The 17,617-nt window shown below is 41.9% G+C and overlaps 1 protein-coding gene across 1 annotated transcript in view; it reads left to right on the plus strand.

Moving 5' to 3' along the window:
• ATP8A2 (ATPase phospholipid transporting 8A2) overlaps positions 1-17,617 on the plus strand; it is a 691,321-nt gene that overhangs the window by 136,346 nt on the left and 537,358 nt on the right. Inside the window, exons 21-23 of the mRNA XM_075592224.1 lie at positions 6,759-6,898; positions 11,715-11,853; positions 14,789-14,869. Coding sequence (XP_075448339.1) covers positions 6,759-6,898; positions 11,715-11,853; positions 14,789-14,869 — 360 coding nt within the window. The remainder of the gene's footprint in view (positions 1-6,758; positions 6,899-11,714; positions 11,854-14,788; positions 14,870-17,617) is intronic.

Here is a 17,617-nt window from a genome sequence, read left to right on the forward strand (position 1 = left end):
ATTTTGCATAGCAAGAGCACCTCCTCTTTCCCTTGTCTGTAACGGCTCTCTGATAAGGCCAAGATGGTCTAAGAGTAAAGAAAACGCATGATAAGTAAACACTCCCCCATTCAGAGGCCCCCAAGAAATATTATTTGCCCAGAATCAAGATAAGCCAGATGTTTGCTTTTAGCATGGTTTGTTTAAAGAAGCAAATGTTTACAAAAAGGTTGTTTTATTTTGGTTGGCTATGTGGGATCGCACCTACAACTGGCTAAGCAACAGGGTAATGCTTCGTTTTTATATCTGGAAATGGGATGAAGCTAAAACAATATACTTGGGTTGTCATTCAATACAGTGCAACGTTGATGTGTCGTTAACTTCATACTACCTACATATCACAATATCTAATATATCTAATAAGAGGTTTAATATACATTTGCATGCGTGTATAGGTTATATAGAGAGCCAACCATGCACAGTGTACGCAAGTTCTTTTCATAAATAGTGTACAATATGCAACACTGGGATACATGTTGTAAAAGTGGATAAGTACATAAAATACAAAGGAAAAGAGCTTCATGCTCCAAAGTGCTTACAACTAAGGCTGCGGTCCCAGTCATGACTGTGACGCGAGCACCCGGCGGGGGTGGGGGGCGGCGCGTGCACAGCGCTAACCGTGATCTGCGGTCTGAGGGGAGAGAGGGAGCTTGCGACGGGAGGGGGCGTGGTCGGGGATTTGCGGGGCGTGGCCATCACGTCACACGGCTGGTTCGCCCTCATTGGGTGAACCGCCGGTGGGGGCGTGGCCACGCTAGGAGTAAACTCAATTTCCCCTGCTTCCCTGAAAAGCTGTCGTGCAGAGCAGAAGGAAATTGCGCGTCAGGGTAGCAACTGGGACCGGAGGTACTGGGGGCCGGAGTTTAATCGCACAGCGCACGCCGAGACGTGCGCTATAGTAATTACTATTTTGAGGCAGGCGGCACGTGCAGCCGAGTCCCCCGGTCTGCAGAGAGCTGCAGAGGGAAAGACAGGGGGGGCGTGATGGGGGAGTGATGGGGGCGCGGCCGGGACAACACCCAGCAGTTTTGCCCTCATTGGCTGGACCGCTGGTGGGGAGTGGCCTAGTGCTCCGTTGCGACTCCTGCTCTCAATTTTCTTGAGAGCGGGAGTTTCCGTCGGCACAGCGTGGCGGCCCCCCTCACAGCGGGCCTGGCCCCATTGTGGGGTGGCTCTTGTCCCTGCAGCGTCCGCCACAGTGGGCGCTGCAGTAGCCAGCGGGGACCTGGCCTAAGTGTTATGTTAAGAGATTATCAGAAATGACGTGTTCTATTATTCCGGGGTCTATAACAAATAAAGGTCATTTGGTCCACCTACCATACTGTATTTTCCCCTCTTTTCTACCTGCTTTAAACCATCAGATCCCATTTGATGACATGGGATCAAATGGGATCACTCATATATAATGTGTCAATCTAAAGAACAGCAGAGAATTTGAACTGAAAATTTGCTTCAGCTTGCTCGAAATGCATGGGGACACTTTAACAAGCAATTACGAATGTATGAAGATTGTAGTTGTAAGCGCGGAAAAAACTGGAGGAACCTCTGCCAAAAAACAGGATAAGAAAATATCTGATGAAACGAGCAATTACTGAGGAGACCACAAGAAACTAAGCAATCCCAGGATGCAATAATTAAATATGCAGAGCTGTGCAAACAATCCGCAAACGTAAAACTAAAGATGTAAGAAAATGCAACTGTGATATGGTAAAGAATACAATCAAAGATACCAAAAGCTTAAAGGAGACGCAGCAGCTACTTGTGATTAGGAAGAAGGAAATCATTGCACTCAAACAAGACAATGGATCAACAATAAAAGGCTGTGCACTTATCATAAAGAAAGTTGAGGACTTCTACATAAAATTGTACGAGAATACAGATAACAAAGGGCATAATCCAGCTGGGGAAGAGCAACAACAAACCAGCAATGTTGTACCATGTGTCTTTCTAGAAGTAACAAAAGCAATAAAATCCATCGAGCATGAGAATGCTCCCGCGGAAGATGGAATTACAACTGAAATATTGAAAGAAGCTTTACATGCTGCTTCAAGAACAGGAAAATTTCCAGAACGATGGAGCAATGTCATAGTTATCCTCATCCACAAGAAAGGACAGAAAGAAGACTTCAATAACTACAGACCAATCACTTACGTTTTTACGAAGATACAGACATCAGCTTCAACAGTCCCAGACTTCGACCCACCATACAGAACAAGCGAGATTTCGCAGTGGATGCAACCCAATGGACCACATCCAAATCATATAAGAAGTAATTCCCTGAAGAATCCCATTTTAGGATTCGTAGATTCCGAAAAACCATTTAATTTTGTCTACACCTCAGCGGTTTTAAATGCATTAAGAAGACAAAGTGTTAATTGATATGACAAAGAACATTTACGAGAATGCCACATCAACCATTTGATTACATGAAGATAAAAGCAAGATAAGGATCAGCAACCAAGTGTGACAGGGAGACACCACGTCATCGAAGCTTTTCACAGCAACACTTGAAGAATTGATAAAGACATTGGATTGGGAAGGAAAAGGAATTAAAAGCAACGTTGAATACTTTTCTCCTATGATTTGCAGATGGCATTGTTATTTTCTCCAGCAGTCCAGAAGACCTCCAGCAATAAATCCGAAAATTCGCTGAAGCAAGTAAGAAAGACCAAAGTAATGTTCAAATGTGTAAACTCTGCAAAGATTTAAATAAATGGAATTGAGCTAGAAGTCAAAGACTATGGGGCCTATTCATGTACTGTAGCTTCGATAAGATCACTGCCATACGAATCGCTTTTACATGCTTTTACAGTAGGACATTTGTGTAAAGGAAGATTTTTTTTTTTGGCTTGGTAGATACCATTTGGTGCAAAAATGCCATTCCGATCGACTTTGCAGTTTCTTATTCAAAGATCTTACCGTGCGATATCCCTTCAGTCTGTAAGAGCTGCGCAGAGAACTGCATCTCCCTGCACAGCTCTTACAGGCGATCACCCTGTTTGTATTTACATTTTATACACATCGTATTGAAGAAGGGGGTCTTCGGAGCTGAATCACATTAATTTCAGGTCCGGGGATCCCATGCTTCCCGAATTACAGGCCCCGGTATGCGGTACCGCTATCTCCTGCAAGTTTAGTTCTCCCATGTCACGTTACCGGGACACTTAAACTTGCAGGAGATACCGGCACCCCAAACTGGGGCCTGCAACTCGGGAATCAGGGTGTCCCGGACCTAACATTAATGTGATTCAGCTCTGGAGACCCCCTGCTTCAATACTATGTTAATAACATTTATATAAAAACAGAGCTTCATTACCTTTGCAGGTAACTGCTAAGTTAATGAAGGGGCGCAATCCGTAACTAGCCAGTTTTTTGGTGGTTGAGGGGGGTGGGTGAAGGTTATAGTTACCCCAGTGAGGGTAGTTAGGCATTGTGGAAAGGGAGAACCCCTTCATTATCTTAGTTGTAACTGCTAAGGTAAGGGAGGAATTAACCCCTCCCGGGTAGCCTAATCACCTACCCTTGGGCAACTATAAAGGTGGTATTTGGCTCGGGTGGGTGTTTAGGCCTCCCGGGTGGGTAACGGGAGTGGTTAACTTCTTCATTACCTTAGCGATAGTAACCGCTAAGGTAAAGGTGGTTAACTCCTCCTGCAACTTACCCGGGAGGCCTAACCACTCACCCTGGGGAACTACAAGCTCTACCCACCCCCTCTACCTGCTATTTAACCCCTTCATTACCTTAGCGGTTAGCCACTGCGGTAATGAAGCTAGGCTGTAAATGTATTTTTATTACATAGGATTGAAGTAGGGGTTCTCTGTAGTGGATATTAATGTGGGTCAGCTCTGGAAACCCCCAAATTCAATCTGATGTAGTACTGTAAGAATACATTTTTCTCCTTTATATGAACATCGCAATTCCAGATCACAATATGTGAGTTTAAGCTGCAATGTGCATATCGAAGCTACCTGAATAGCAGTTACTGGAAAAATATGTGACTTTGGGCATTTTTTGAGCCACCGGTTTGTTTCTCTGAGTGGAAGTACTATCGATTGGTAAGAAGCCGTTTTCAAGTGAGTTTGACATGTTATAGGAGCTCTCTGAATAGCTACACATGCAAACTCGCTTGTAAAGTGCTCCTACCAGCCCATAAGTCACTTATCGAAGTTTACTGAATAGGCCCGCATGTCTACCTTGGCTGGCAAGTAACAATGGATGGGAACCCTTTTAATTAAATAAACAGAAGTATGAATATGGGATGGAGCACAGACAATCTTTCAAGGGAACCTTCCATTGTGCCTCAAGAGGACCGTGTATTCTGCCCTTGCTCATGTACTGTAAGGTTGTGAAACTTGGACCCTACTGTAAATGCAAAGATAATTTAGAAGCTTCAGACAACACAAAGAATTATAGAGGTGTAGCACCTACCCCCCCCCCCCCCCCCGCCCCACCTTCCCCCAAGGGAGATCATGTCGCTACCAAGGGTGTTCTGGTGCGGTGCATACCTGTTTGGTGGAACAGAAGGCCTGAGAGCTCCACGATGGTATGGGGAGGCATCAGGACAGGCTCTCCATGATGGTTCTTCTGTCAGCGCAGCGCCTCCATCCTATGAGGATCTTGCAGCAGCCAGGATGGCCCTTACAGGCAACTAGTTTTCAAGGAACACACCAGAGATGATACAACTTGGTATTTACTTGGGTACAACATAGATATCACAGGCTCCATTCCCTGAAGGCAGTACCCAGGGCTTGAGGCCCTAAGCACCCCTCCTCAGCACACCGGACCCCCTAACAGGGCAAGGCCTCAGCCACACTCCTATCCAGGAGAGGCTTTACTGGTGCTTCCTCCACTCAGAGAGATTAGCACAGCACTAACTCCCAGAACCCTTACTCTAACTTCTAGAGGGAAACCCCCTCCTTCCCAGGGGAGTGACTTGGAAGCTGGCCTCCTATCAGTCATAGGCCCCCCTTGTAATATCAGGCTATTCCTGAACTTTATTAGGTAACACACATATAATAATATAACGAGGCCCGACGGGTTTGCTCCCAACACTGCCCACTTTATACTGGGACTTACAGTGTTGGAGGGGCCAGAGAATTAGTAGCCTAGGGCAGGGATGCGCAAAGTTCTTTTTGCTGTGCCCACCCCTGTGTGCTGGCTCCAGAGCTCATGCCCCCCATCCCCAGTAACCTGGCGAAAAATGACTCCGAGGGTCACGTAACGTCACGTGACCCCACAGCGTCATTTGACACGTGTTTCCACGATGCGTCATGTGCCGTGTTGTCATGGCGACGTGACCAGAAGCCGGCTGAATCTCGGTAAGTTGAAGTTGCAGAGACATCGTGCGGTCCCCCGGCATTTAATTTAAATGCCTCAGGGAAGAGCTGTATTGTACTTTTTGAAAACAGAGATGCAGAGCTGTAAACCGACTGTTTCGCTGACAAATGGCACCTGACAAGGAGTTGCGCATGCACTAAAACTGTTGTTTAGTGACCGCCGGATACTCAGCTGCTGAGCGCGTCAGGCCAGAAAAACGGAACAAGCGCTCAACCTAATGAATATGGGTATGCATTGGGAAACACTGTATGAGCGGAACTCTGTAAAGCGGGGCCCTACTGTAGTCTGAAAATTTGTTGGAGCAACGTGGAGGAAAGGCCTGTAACCACAACACCTGGACGTTCATTGGGGGAAACCTTCATTCCGCAGTGGATTGACAGGGGCTGAAGAAGGATATATATCTTTATCTATTGTGTCTACCCTGGTACGTTTTAGATTGTGTTACGGCTACCCTCACCATCTCTGCTTAGAAGTTGTTTCATGCAGACAATACTGTATACTTCCAGGAACGAAGCTTGTGTGTATGAAAGGGAAGAAGTACAGATATAGCAGAAGTTATTGCTTCCGCTGACATGTTGTAACCGGGACACACACACCAAATGCCATTTAGAAGGATCAGTGACATGCAAAAAAGAGAAAGGGCTACCGCTGTAGTGCGCAAGCAGGTACAATATCTGCTGCTTCATCTGTACGAAGCAGAGAGTGAGATTACTTTCAAGCAGGAGCAATAGACAGAGGAATTAAATAGGGCAGGGGTTTTGTAAGCACAGATATTAAGTGCCCTTTCGTTGCCAGAAAGTACACCACAGCTTCAATATTTTCAGCATTAAGGTCGTCTTATCTGTATTGTCACAGTAGAGCAGAGTGATCAACTCCAGTCCTCAAGAACCCCCAACAGGTCAGGTTTTCAGGATATCCCTGCTTCAGCACAGGTGACTGAAGCTGGGATATCCTGAAATCCTGACCTGTTGGGGGGTCTTGAGGACTGGAGTTGAGCACCACTGCAGTAGAGCACAGACCGGTAAACCATGGCAAGTATTATTACCACTGGTAACAAAAGAATTGTGTTATTCTGTACAGGTGTAGCAGACATTATTGCACCGTTACTGCATTGTGATACATTAACTGTAGGTTGATATTTAACGTACAGTTTATCGCATCACCATTAAAAACAATGGGAACGTATGCATTCTCCTTAAAACATGCATTTTCACATGACTTTGAAGCACAGTATCCATCTATATTGCCTGTTATTGCATGCAAAGGGACAGATGTAGTAATGAAATAACTAAATACTCTTCTGGTAACTTTTATAATGGATTAAATTACTTGTGCGCAAATATATTTTAATCCTTTGTACGTACTTTTGCTTTTTTTTTAAGGCTTAAGAACTTTGTGCATCGCATATACAGACCTGTTAGAATCTGATTATCAAGAATGGCTGAAAGTTTTGAATGAAGCCAGTGTGATCTTGAAGGACCGAGCCGAAAAACTTGAAGAATGTTATGAGATTATTGAAAAGGTGAGTTTCAGCTACTTGCCGCAACTGCAGCAACTTGGCTGTTGATGATTCAGAAAATGCATTTGCAGAGAGTCACATGGGATACTTATGATTCTGGGTATCTATTAGTTTCCTTTTGATGTTCTAAGTTAAGGGCCTCATGCAGTAAGCAGCGATAAGCCGCTTATCGCCAAAAAAGCCTACAGCGATTCAGTAAACTCCGATAAGCCAGCGATGAGAGCAAAAATTGCCGGGTTTTTTTGCCGAGGGTGGAAAAAAAAATCGCCAAACGTGTGGCGATAAGCCACTTATCGCCAGTTTCTCAAACTCACTCAATTCTAGTAGCTCCGATCAGCTTATCGAGGTTAATCGCTGCTCTAGAATTGAGATTTCCTCTCCAAATCGTCCCGCCAGAAAAAGTTGTCAAGAAGGTGGTAAGAAGCTGCAGAGAAGCGGCGAGACTGCACTTAAAAAAAAAATGCATTTTTCCTACATCGGATTGATAACCAAGAGCTGATAACCATTAATATCACCAACGGAGACCCCCGGCATGAATCTGATGCGTTAAAAATGCATTTACAGGCAACTTCATTACCTTAGTGGCTAACCGCTAGGGCAATGAAGAGGTTAACCACCAGTGCCATGCTTATTGTGGGTAACGGGGGTGGGTGAAGGTCGTATTTGGCCCTTGGTGGGTGTTTAGGTTAATACCGCTAAGGTAATGAAGGGGTAAACCCCACCCGCTACGTACCCGGTAGGCCTAAACACCCATCCTTGGGGCTACTACCCCTTCACCCACCCCCGCTACCCACAATAAACAAAAATACACACAATAGCCCTACTACCCACCTCTTAGGCCACCAATATCCATTACAATATGTAATAAACACCAATACAGAACCCACCCAGCCCCTGTGCCCCCACATAAAACCATAATTTAATTTTTTTATACACAGGATTAATGCCACAGGCCAGCGTGGTTGCCCTCTGGAGTCTGGGGGACCTCGTGTGGTCCACGCTGGCCTGCGGTACCATTCGTATTGTAAAAAAAAATAAAGATTGCCTAGATTTCAATGAATACACCTGCCACCCCTCCCCCTCCCCAAACACATACAATACAGTAATGTGCAAACTAACTATTATCCAGATATGGAAAACAGATCATTTGCCCATTGTTAAACAAAAAATTAGCCAGCCAGCATAAATAAAGTCAATAAAACCATTCTACTTACCCTTGCCATTATGAAGGGGATCCTCGTCAGCATACTGCAGGTCCCTGTCCTCCACTAGCCGTCTCCTCAGCTGGGGATTTTAATACCCTTGTCTACCATTGTGCACGCAATGTCTTGTATATAATGTATACCTTGGTCATTTATGTAACTGTACTTGTAACCATGTATTATTTGTTTTACTCTGTGCCCAGGACATACTTGAAAACGAGAGGTAACTCTCAATGTATTACTTCCTGGTAAAATATTTTATAAATAAATAATAAATAATATGTTTCCTATTTGTGTGTCTGTTGATTGGTTTAAATAATAATAATAAAAAATTATTTTAATTACATTTTTGAGTCTGTTGCCTTGGGGTCCTTTGGATCCCTCTTTTGGTCCTATTAAATATACAATATCAATTTCACGACGTCTATAACTGGATGTTATAACTTTAGAGTGCAATGTTATAGGGCTTATAGTGACCCCTGGTGGCCACTAGTTCAAGAAGTTAATAGTTCAGATTCCCTATGCACCAAGTTTTTTATTCAATACTATTAGGTGAGCGATGAGTCACTATGTTCCTTGTCCTCTGTTGCCAGAAAGAATACATAATAAATACAATCTAATGGCCCCTTAATCACATTAGTGGTTAATAACCCCTATAGTAATTAAGGGGTTAACCCACCCTATCCCACTACCCACCTGGGAGGCCTAACCACCCACCCCTGACCCACTATACCCACCCTGTACCATTGATTAGCATAGTAGTACATCATACAATATGGGCATGATAAGCTACTATAGCAGTCAATGGTTACCCTAATACAAAAGCATGCATGTCCAAAATACACAATAATAAAACATATACAACAAGCACCTAAACCCCCAGAAACAAACATTAAGAGCATTAGCCAACCAAGCAATTACCTAAATAAAACCACTAGCCAATCAATTAAAGAAATGAAACCACTAGGCATTCAATAAAATAACTAAAACCACTAGGCAATCAATTACATAAATCATACCACTAGCCAAACAATACATTTAATACATAAAAGCAGTAACATACACAACAATTAGTTAATACAACCACTAGGCAACACATAAATTAAAACCAGTAGCCAACAAAATACATCATTAAATCAAAACAATAACAAATCTGTCAAAAAAAAAACAATAAACAAGCCATCACAATTCAAAACAATTTAATCTAAACAATAAGAAATAGAGAATGTAACAGTCTATAGAAGAAATGCATTTGGCCTAAAATGCATTGGCTACCACTGTATTCATCAGGGTGGGTATAGTGGGTCCGGGGTGGGTGGTTAGGCCTCCCAGGTGGGTAGTGGGGGAGGGTGGTTAACCCCTTAATTACTATAGCAGTTATCAACCGCTAAGGTGATTAAGGGGTTAGGGGCCATTAGATTGTATTTTTTTATGTATTCTTTCTGGCAACGGAGGACATGGCCCTGCAGTATGCTGACGAGGATGCCCTTCATAATGGCAGGGGTATTATCCATATTTGGATAATAGTTAGTTTGCACATTACTGTACTGTATGTGTTGGGGGGGGTTGTATTTATTGAAATGTAGGCCATCTTTATTTTTTTGACAACACGAATGGTACAGCAGGCCAATGGGGACCACCCAAAGACTCCCGGATGCCTGTGGGGAACACCCGGGGACCCCCGCCAACCTAGGTTACCAACGTGTGTTCTAATAAATAAATAATGGTTTTATGTGGGGCCACAAAGGGTGGGTTCTGTATTGGTGCTTACTACACATTTGAATTTAAATTTTATTACTTGTGTAGATGAGCAGGTTGTCTCTAGAGCAGAATCTTGTTGATTTGAGGTCCGGGGACCCCCTGCTTCCTGAGATACAGGCCCTGTTATGGGGTGCCGGTATCGCCTATGCATGTAAATGTCCCGGCTCACGTGACCGGGACATTTCAATGCATATGAGATACCAGTGCCCCATAACGTGCCTGTATTTTGGGAAGCATGGGGTCCCTGGACCTGAAAACAATGTGTTTCTGCTCCGGAGACCCCCTGCTCATCTACATTAGTAATAAAATGTAAAAAAAAAAATTTGGCTGATATTTGCGCAGAGAGAAGCGGCTCTCTTTCTGAAGCAGAATCAACTCGCTGGGTGAGCCCTTTTCAGAGGGCCGATCATCTCGTTGCCAGCTACTCGCCATGTTTGCAAATGTTACCATCACTGGTATTCGGGGCTTTCTGCATACCGTGATAGGAACGCTGTCAAAAATGGCAAATTAAATTTACTGTATGAGGCCTGAATTATGAATTTTAGAATAGGCAACTATGCTGTGCAGCTTCTCTCTATATCGTCTGTCTTCCTGCAATTATTTGAGTTCACTAAAAGGGTTTCTAAAACATTCCACCTCCATTAAAAAAGCTATTTTGTCACCCTGTTATTTTGTGCACTTTTGACCATATTTACTAAGCAGTCTTCTGCTATGAGACACCTTCTGGCACTGAAAGACATCTTGCAGCCCATTAACTTAAATGTGCTGTGAGGTGTCTTCTAGCGCCGGAAGCTGTCTGGCGCCATCCATCCCGCTGTGCAGCTTGAGTGATCCGTGCTCAGCATCAAGTTTAATCGCAATCTGGTGTGAAAACCTATAGTTACCTCTCAACTAAGAGTGTCCAAACTTTTGGTGATATGTAGAAACAACGTTTATCTAAAACGAATATATATCAATAAAGTAAGACTAGATAAATGAATAACACAGTGAAAGACTGATTAAAGTGCTTAAATAGCAAAACAAACTTGAGTGTGGAACATAAGTTTCCAAAAGTGTCCAAAGTGTTCAATAATGTTCCAAAGTTATAAAGATGTTTCAAAGTGTTCCGATTCAGAGGCTGCTTCTTTAAGAGTAGTAGAAAAGAATCTGAAAAAACAAAGCAAGAGAAGTGCAAAATCTAGTGCATTATTTAAGGTTCAAAAGTTAACATAAAAACAATGTAGCACACTCACAAACAGACTTGTATAAATCGCGTTGCTGAGTAAAATACTCAATAAGCTGTCCTCTTGAGTTTATGCTCCACACAACCATAACCATCTACTCTGAAAGTGTTGCTTCCTGGATCTGTTTCTGGTGTCAGGCATCAGCAGCAATCAAGCCTCCAGGTGCAGTCACAAAGGTCTCAGTTAGTTGGAAAGTCTCTATCTGAGTGATCCTCTCTCTATCCTCTCTGTATTCTGATATTTGTTCAGTAATATACCCAATTCTGTGATGGGTGCTACTCATGCATCTCCGAACTAAGACGTGGATTTGTCCTTTGCTATGGTCCAGTGAGAGGATCATTCACGTAGAGACTTTCCAGCTAACTGAGACATTCATGACTACACCTGGAGGCTTGATTGCTGCTGAAGGTGACTTAAAGTAGTTTCAGTGATGAGAAGTAGCTCTAACACCTTTCAATTAGCTCTATAAATGTGACGGTATAGAAATCATCATTATCTGAAGTAGGAGGTAACGTCAGTTTAGAACTTGAGGGAACAAAAAATAGGTCTTCAAATATAGGACAAAGCAACATTCCATTAGAAATTATATATATATTGAATGTGATAAAAGTAAGCTTGTTTTTATGTTTCCAGAATTTGATGCTACTTGGTGCAACAGCTATTGAAGATCGTCTACAAGGAGGAGTTCCAGAAACTATAGCAACATTAATGAAAGCGGAGATTAAAATATGGGTTTTAACTGGCGATAAACAGGAAACAGCTGTCAATATAGGTAAGATACATACATTTTATACTTCTGTCAATCTGAATTTCCACATTCAAAATGTGACGTAATATTATGACCTGTAGTTGGGGCATATGTTTTTTTATTTAGGCTTATTAATTATCATTAGATTTTACATTGTTGTAATCTATTATTATAGTCAAAAAGTTTCCGGATGGAAATATATCCTGCTTTGCAGTGTGTTGTTCTGTAACAGCAAATGTGTTATCTGATGAATTGTTTCAGGAAAGATAGACTATTACAGGATTTATGTTCTAGTTATCGCATAGTAACCGAAAAGGAATACTGAATACATTTTTATTATCTACTAATGATTTAAAAAATGTAGTTCAAAAACAAACTGCAGTGGTACTTTGTTTGTACAGGACCTGTCTTCTGCCATCATACTTATATATAAAGATCATAAGCTGAAATGCTCATCTAATGGGACTGATTCTGTAAGCTCCGTTAGCGCTATACCGTGCGATCTGCACGAAAAGTCCCATTCAAGTCAGTGGGGCTTTCCGTGCAGATCGCACGGTACCGCGCTAACAGAGCATACAGAATAAGATCCAAAATGTGTTATTTTAGTACCTGTCTTTCTCTCCTCAAAATATATATTCATGCTACTACTTGACATGGGCGGAGCTTAAGGTAGGGCCTTAGTGGGTAAGGCCCACTGTAACACTTAAAATGCCAGACTTAAGAAATCTGGTATGAAGAGGCGGCTTGGTGCATTGTAGGTAGTATAGTAGGAGGAGAAAGCCTGCGGCAGCATCCCTCTCTAGCCGATTCTGCCCCTCGTCCACAAGCACCCCACTGCCGTGGCTAAACGCCTGGCCTTATGAGAAATCCTGGCTATGCCCCTGCTGCTTGAGATGTAATATTAAAGTGTGTTAGGAAACAAAAAATGTCTTATATAAATTAACAAGACTCGGTGAGTATCACTGACTGCCACGAAGGGGGAGATTTAATCCAAGCTTTAATCTCTGTTACTGTAACTGCTGCTCAAGTTAGTGACAGTTAAGGTAGGTTCACGGTACGATAACCCTGTATCAGAGATTAGTGAGGCCCGACAAATTTATTTTTAACACCACACTTCTCAGTCTGTGTAAAGAACAGTATAATTTTAATAACATCAATTTATACAATGTCCAGTGTAAGTGGAATCTCTATTCCTATTGATCATTTTTAGTGTTTAGTTATAAGAACAACCCTGGATTATCATCATGCAGTGGTGTCAATTCAGAGCTGGGAACCAGAAAAATGCTGCAAAGAATAAAAGATGAAGTAGTACAGTATAAATTATGAAGTGTACAAATGTAGGCCGTTCACATGTAATTGTGAGTATGACTGTATATGAACAGTGAAAGGAAATAGCCTTTTGGCTTTGTACAGTATGTTAGTGTATCTGCATGTCAATGTGATTGTCTGAATTTTAGACATTGCTGTATCAATATGAGATGACTGGAAAAAAACATACGTGGATGAAAGAGTAAATACAAGAAATATAATGAAATAAGGAGTTGACATGCATGAGTACAGATAGATCAACAGTATGGATCCTCTGGGGAAAGAATGATGATTATTAATTTCTTATTTACAAATATAGAACTGGAACCCACTTATTACCTTAATAGTATACACCAAGACACATAGAATAACCACCAGCTCCACCTGGGGTACTGAAAAAAAAATCTGCTATTATTATAAATTACAACTAACAGCCGAGAAATCTAATGTGAAAATGAGCACAGTCGCATTGTCACTGACCCTACACCCAATGGTTTCCAGTAAAGTGCTTGTTGGTACACCCCATTCATACCCCATTCACAGGGTAAAGCAATTAGCTCAGTTGCTGTGGTGTATGTATTATTTCAATTGCTTTCTAGTCTTAAAATAGTATGACCATAATCACGTTTGTGAAATATTTCTATAAAGCGCGGTTGAAATGATAAAAAAAAAAGCAAACATAGAGGGAATTCTGGTCCCTGTCGAAAACGGGGTAATTGTGTTACTATATAGTCAGACAGCCCCTGTTTCTTCCTATATCATCCAGATGTTAATGATGTCACCTTGCTGTGCTTGTATCTTATACAGCTAATTCCCTATGCACATGTAATGTTATAGAAGCGCACGCAATTAGGACTGAGTTGGCTGACAGAGCATGTTTGTTTATATGGAAATTGAAACGTGACCAGAAGTTCGCTGTTTTTGGTAGTTTGATTATGCTACTCGCTCCTTAAAATCTATTTAGCAAAGAGGTTAGGGAAACCAAGGAGGTCACCTTCCTAAATTGGAGGTTTTAAATTTCGGAGCTTGGTGTAATTATTCACATCACTTGGTTCCATATCCAATACCTAAATAGGAAATTATTGGATGGTAAATCAAACTTTTGCTGTGCATTATATTACAGCCATTTAATTCGAAAGTGAGCAAGATGAATGCTGCATGGGATGTACCGGCTTATGTAGTATCTTTTAAAAAACACAGTGTTTGTGTGACTCTAGATTAAACCATTTAAAGCCTGTGTTATACGTATTAGGCTACCTTTTTAATATTAGATTAGATCAGTGTTGCTCAACTCCAATCCTCAAGATCCCCCAACAGGTCAGGTTTTCAGGATATCCCAGTTTAAGCACAGGTGGCTCCATTTCCATAATTCTGAGTATTATTGCCTATTTAACGACCTTCAGTGAATCCCAGCTCAAGTGTTACTTCTATTAGGTAAGATATTGATGTTGGTATCATTTGTTACAGGAGTATCCACTGACTGATAAGACTGAAACTAAGAAACTCATTAAAAAAAAAAACACTATTCATATGTTGATAGTTTACTCAACTTGTATTCATTATCTCTACCTTGTACAGAGAAATGAAGGACGTCTCCTTAGTTTGCTCCTCTTGGTAGACACTGTATGATACATATTTTCATGTTTGACAGGTTACTCCTGCAGGCTTGTATCACAAACTATGTCGCTCATCATGGTGAATGAGGATTCATTGGATGTAAGTAATGTCTTGTGTCTGAATGCTGATTTGTGTTTTTTTGTAATGGCTTTAACGATTATGGGACTGTATCAAACTCTACAGTATGAATGGGCACACATTTTAAAATAGAGCTGAGCGAGTTCGGATTTTTGGAATTTGACAATCCAAATCTCTGCAATCCGCGCCAAAATGTGTCTAGTTTAAGTTTTTTCAAGACTATAGCTGTCTCACATTTTAATCTTGTCTGTAACTGTTACCTACGCCCGTAATCATATACAGTATTATCTCTGACTCTCCATGGAATGTCTGTAACTGCTATATACGCCCACAACATGTGATCTCTGACTGTCCATGGAATGTCTGTAACTGCTATATACGCCCATAACATGTGATCTCTGACTGTCCATGGAATGTCTGTAACTGCTATATACGCCCATAACATGTGATCTCTGACTGTCCATGGAATGTCTGTAACTGCTATATACGCCCATAACATGTGATCTCTGACTGTCCATGGAATGTCTGTAACTGCTATATACGCCCATAACATGTGATCTCTGACTGTCCATGGAATGTCTGTAAATATAATGTGTAACCTCTGTTCATTTCATGTAACCATGAATTTGTCATCATAACTCTGTGCCCAGGACATACTTGAAAACAAGAGGTAACTCAATGCATTATGTCCTGGTTTCATAAATAAAAATAAATAAATGCAATTTTTCCAACAAGATTGTGCTAAACGTGGCCTAGGTTTGGGTTGTCAGCTTCCAAAAATCCAAACTTGCTCATCTCTTTTTTTAAATGGTATTTTTTTCATGTAGAATAGTTAGCCCGTTATGTTTGCTTGCAGTATACACTAGCACTTAATAATAACTATAACAAGAGTACTTAAGGAATGAGTTAGTTGACACACATGCTGGTTCATAATACATTTGATATTTCTTCTGATCATTAATCTGAATTGTTAATATTTATTTTAATGCCAGGTTTAATATGTCTGCTTATGAAATTTGCACCAAATTTATTAAACCATTGGTCTAATCACGATAAAACGGATTAAATGGCTCATAGTAAAAGTGATTAAATGAGTACAGTTTACTCAATAATAGGAGAAACACGTGTATATAACTTCTATCTCTTGTATATTATTATTTAGGTAATAATCCCTGAAGAACAGGGCATTATTGGCCAATAATGCCCTGGCTGGAAGAGTTGAAGGCCCGAGGCGAAGCAGAGGGACTTTAACCCAGCCAGGGCATTATTGGCCAGTACTGCCCTGTTATTCGGGGATTATTACTATTATAGGCTAAATGTAGGCTTATTTATTTTTTTCATAAAAAAAGATACAGGTACAGTAGTCTCGCTATCCAACGTTTCACTTTACAACGAATGGCATATCCAACGCTTTATAATGCAACCCTAAGGGCCGTTTTTCAACCCTGGAATGCGTTATCCGACGCCTGAGTGCGTTATCCAATGCTCACCGCCACTGATTAACATGGGACTCACAACGGTTTCACTATCCAATGCTACTTCCAGAACGGATTCCGTTGGATAACCGAGGACTGCCGTAGACACTTTTGTAGTCATTGATTTTTATCATTATGATCGTCTACATTCTTAGAGGAGAAATCCTAGGATTGGATGCGGAGCACAGCTGAAGAAGTAGGGCCAGCGCCAAGATGATGGGGTTAAAAAATTGTTTATTTAAACATAGTACCGGGGAACAAAAAAACAAACACTCTGACGCGTTTCAGGCAAACGCCCTTTTTCAAAGAGACTCTTTGATAAAGGGCGTTTGCCTGAAACGCGTCAGAGTGTTTGTTTTTTTGTTCCCCGGTACTATGTTTAAATAAACAATTTTTTAACCCCATCATCTTGGCGCTGGCCCCACTTCTTCAGCTGTGCTCCGCATCCAATCCTAGGATTTCTCCTCTGCCATGACCGCATTGCGTGATGCACGCAAATACAAGAAGCTGCTGTGTGTGAGTATTGTTTCTCCCCCATTATTCATGGGGAGTTGTTGACCAGTAACAGTGTTATTGTTGAGATATCCTGTCCGGTGGAGTACTGCATTGGACGGCTATATACTTATGCTTATATTCGTCTCACCCCATGGACAATTAGGGATTACTGAATTCTCACCATACATAATTTACACTGGGTTCAATTTCTCTCTCAGCATCATTTGGCTTTTTCTATTCACCATCATGTGTGTTTTCCTCAATATTGATTGTAACTATATGTTTCCACCACACTGAGCACTGCTACTTGGACTTGTGTCTAAACTACCTATCGTCTACATTCTTATACTTTTACTGCACGTGTTTATTAAAATGAAATTGTACACACTCTGCAGCCCACCCACTATGCACAAACACACACACACACACACTGTGCAACCCCTTCTATAGACACAAACACACACTGCAGCCCCTCTTACACACACTGCAGCCCCCCCTCTTCACCCACAAAACACACTGCAGCCCTCTTCCACCCGCTACACTCACAAAACACACACACAGCAGCTCCCCACTACACCCTGCACACACACACACACACACACACACACACAAAACACACTCTGAAGCCCTCCTCCGCCCTGTACACCCACAAAACACACACTGAAGACACACAGACACACACACTGCAGCACCCCCTCTACACCCACAAAACCAGACACACACACCCACCAACAAAACAGACTGCTGCCACCTCTACACCCACAAAACACACCATCAGAACACACACTACAGACACACAGATACACACACACACA

The sequence above is a fragment of the Ascaphus truei genome, chromosome 3 (assembly GCF_040206685.1).
Source record: "Ascaphus truei isolate aAscTru1 chromosome 3, aAscTru1.hap1, whole genome shotgun sequence".
Taxonomy (NCBI): domain Eukaryota; kingdom Metazoa; phylum Chordata; class Amphibia; order Anura; family Ascaphidae; genus Ascaphus; species Ascaphus truei.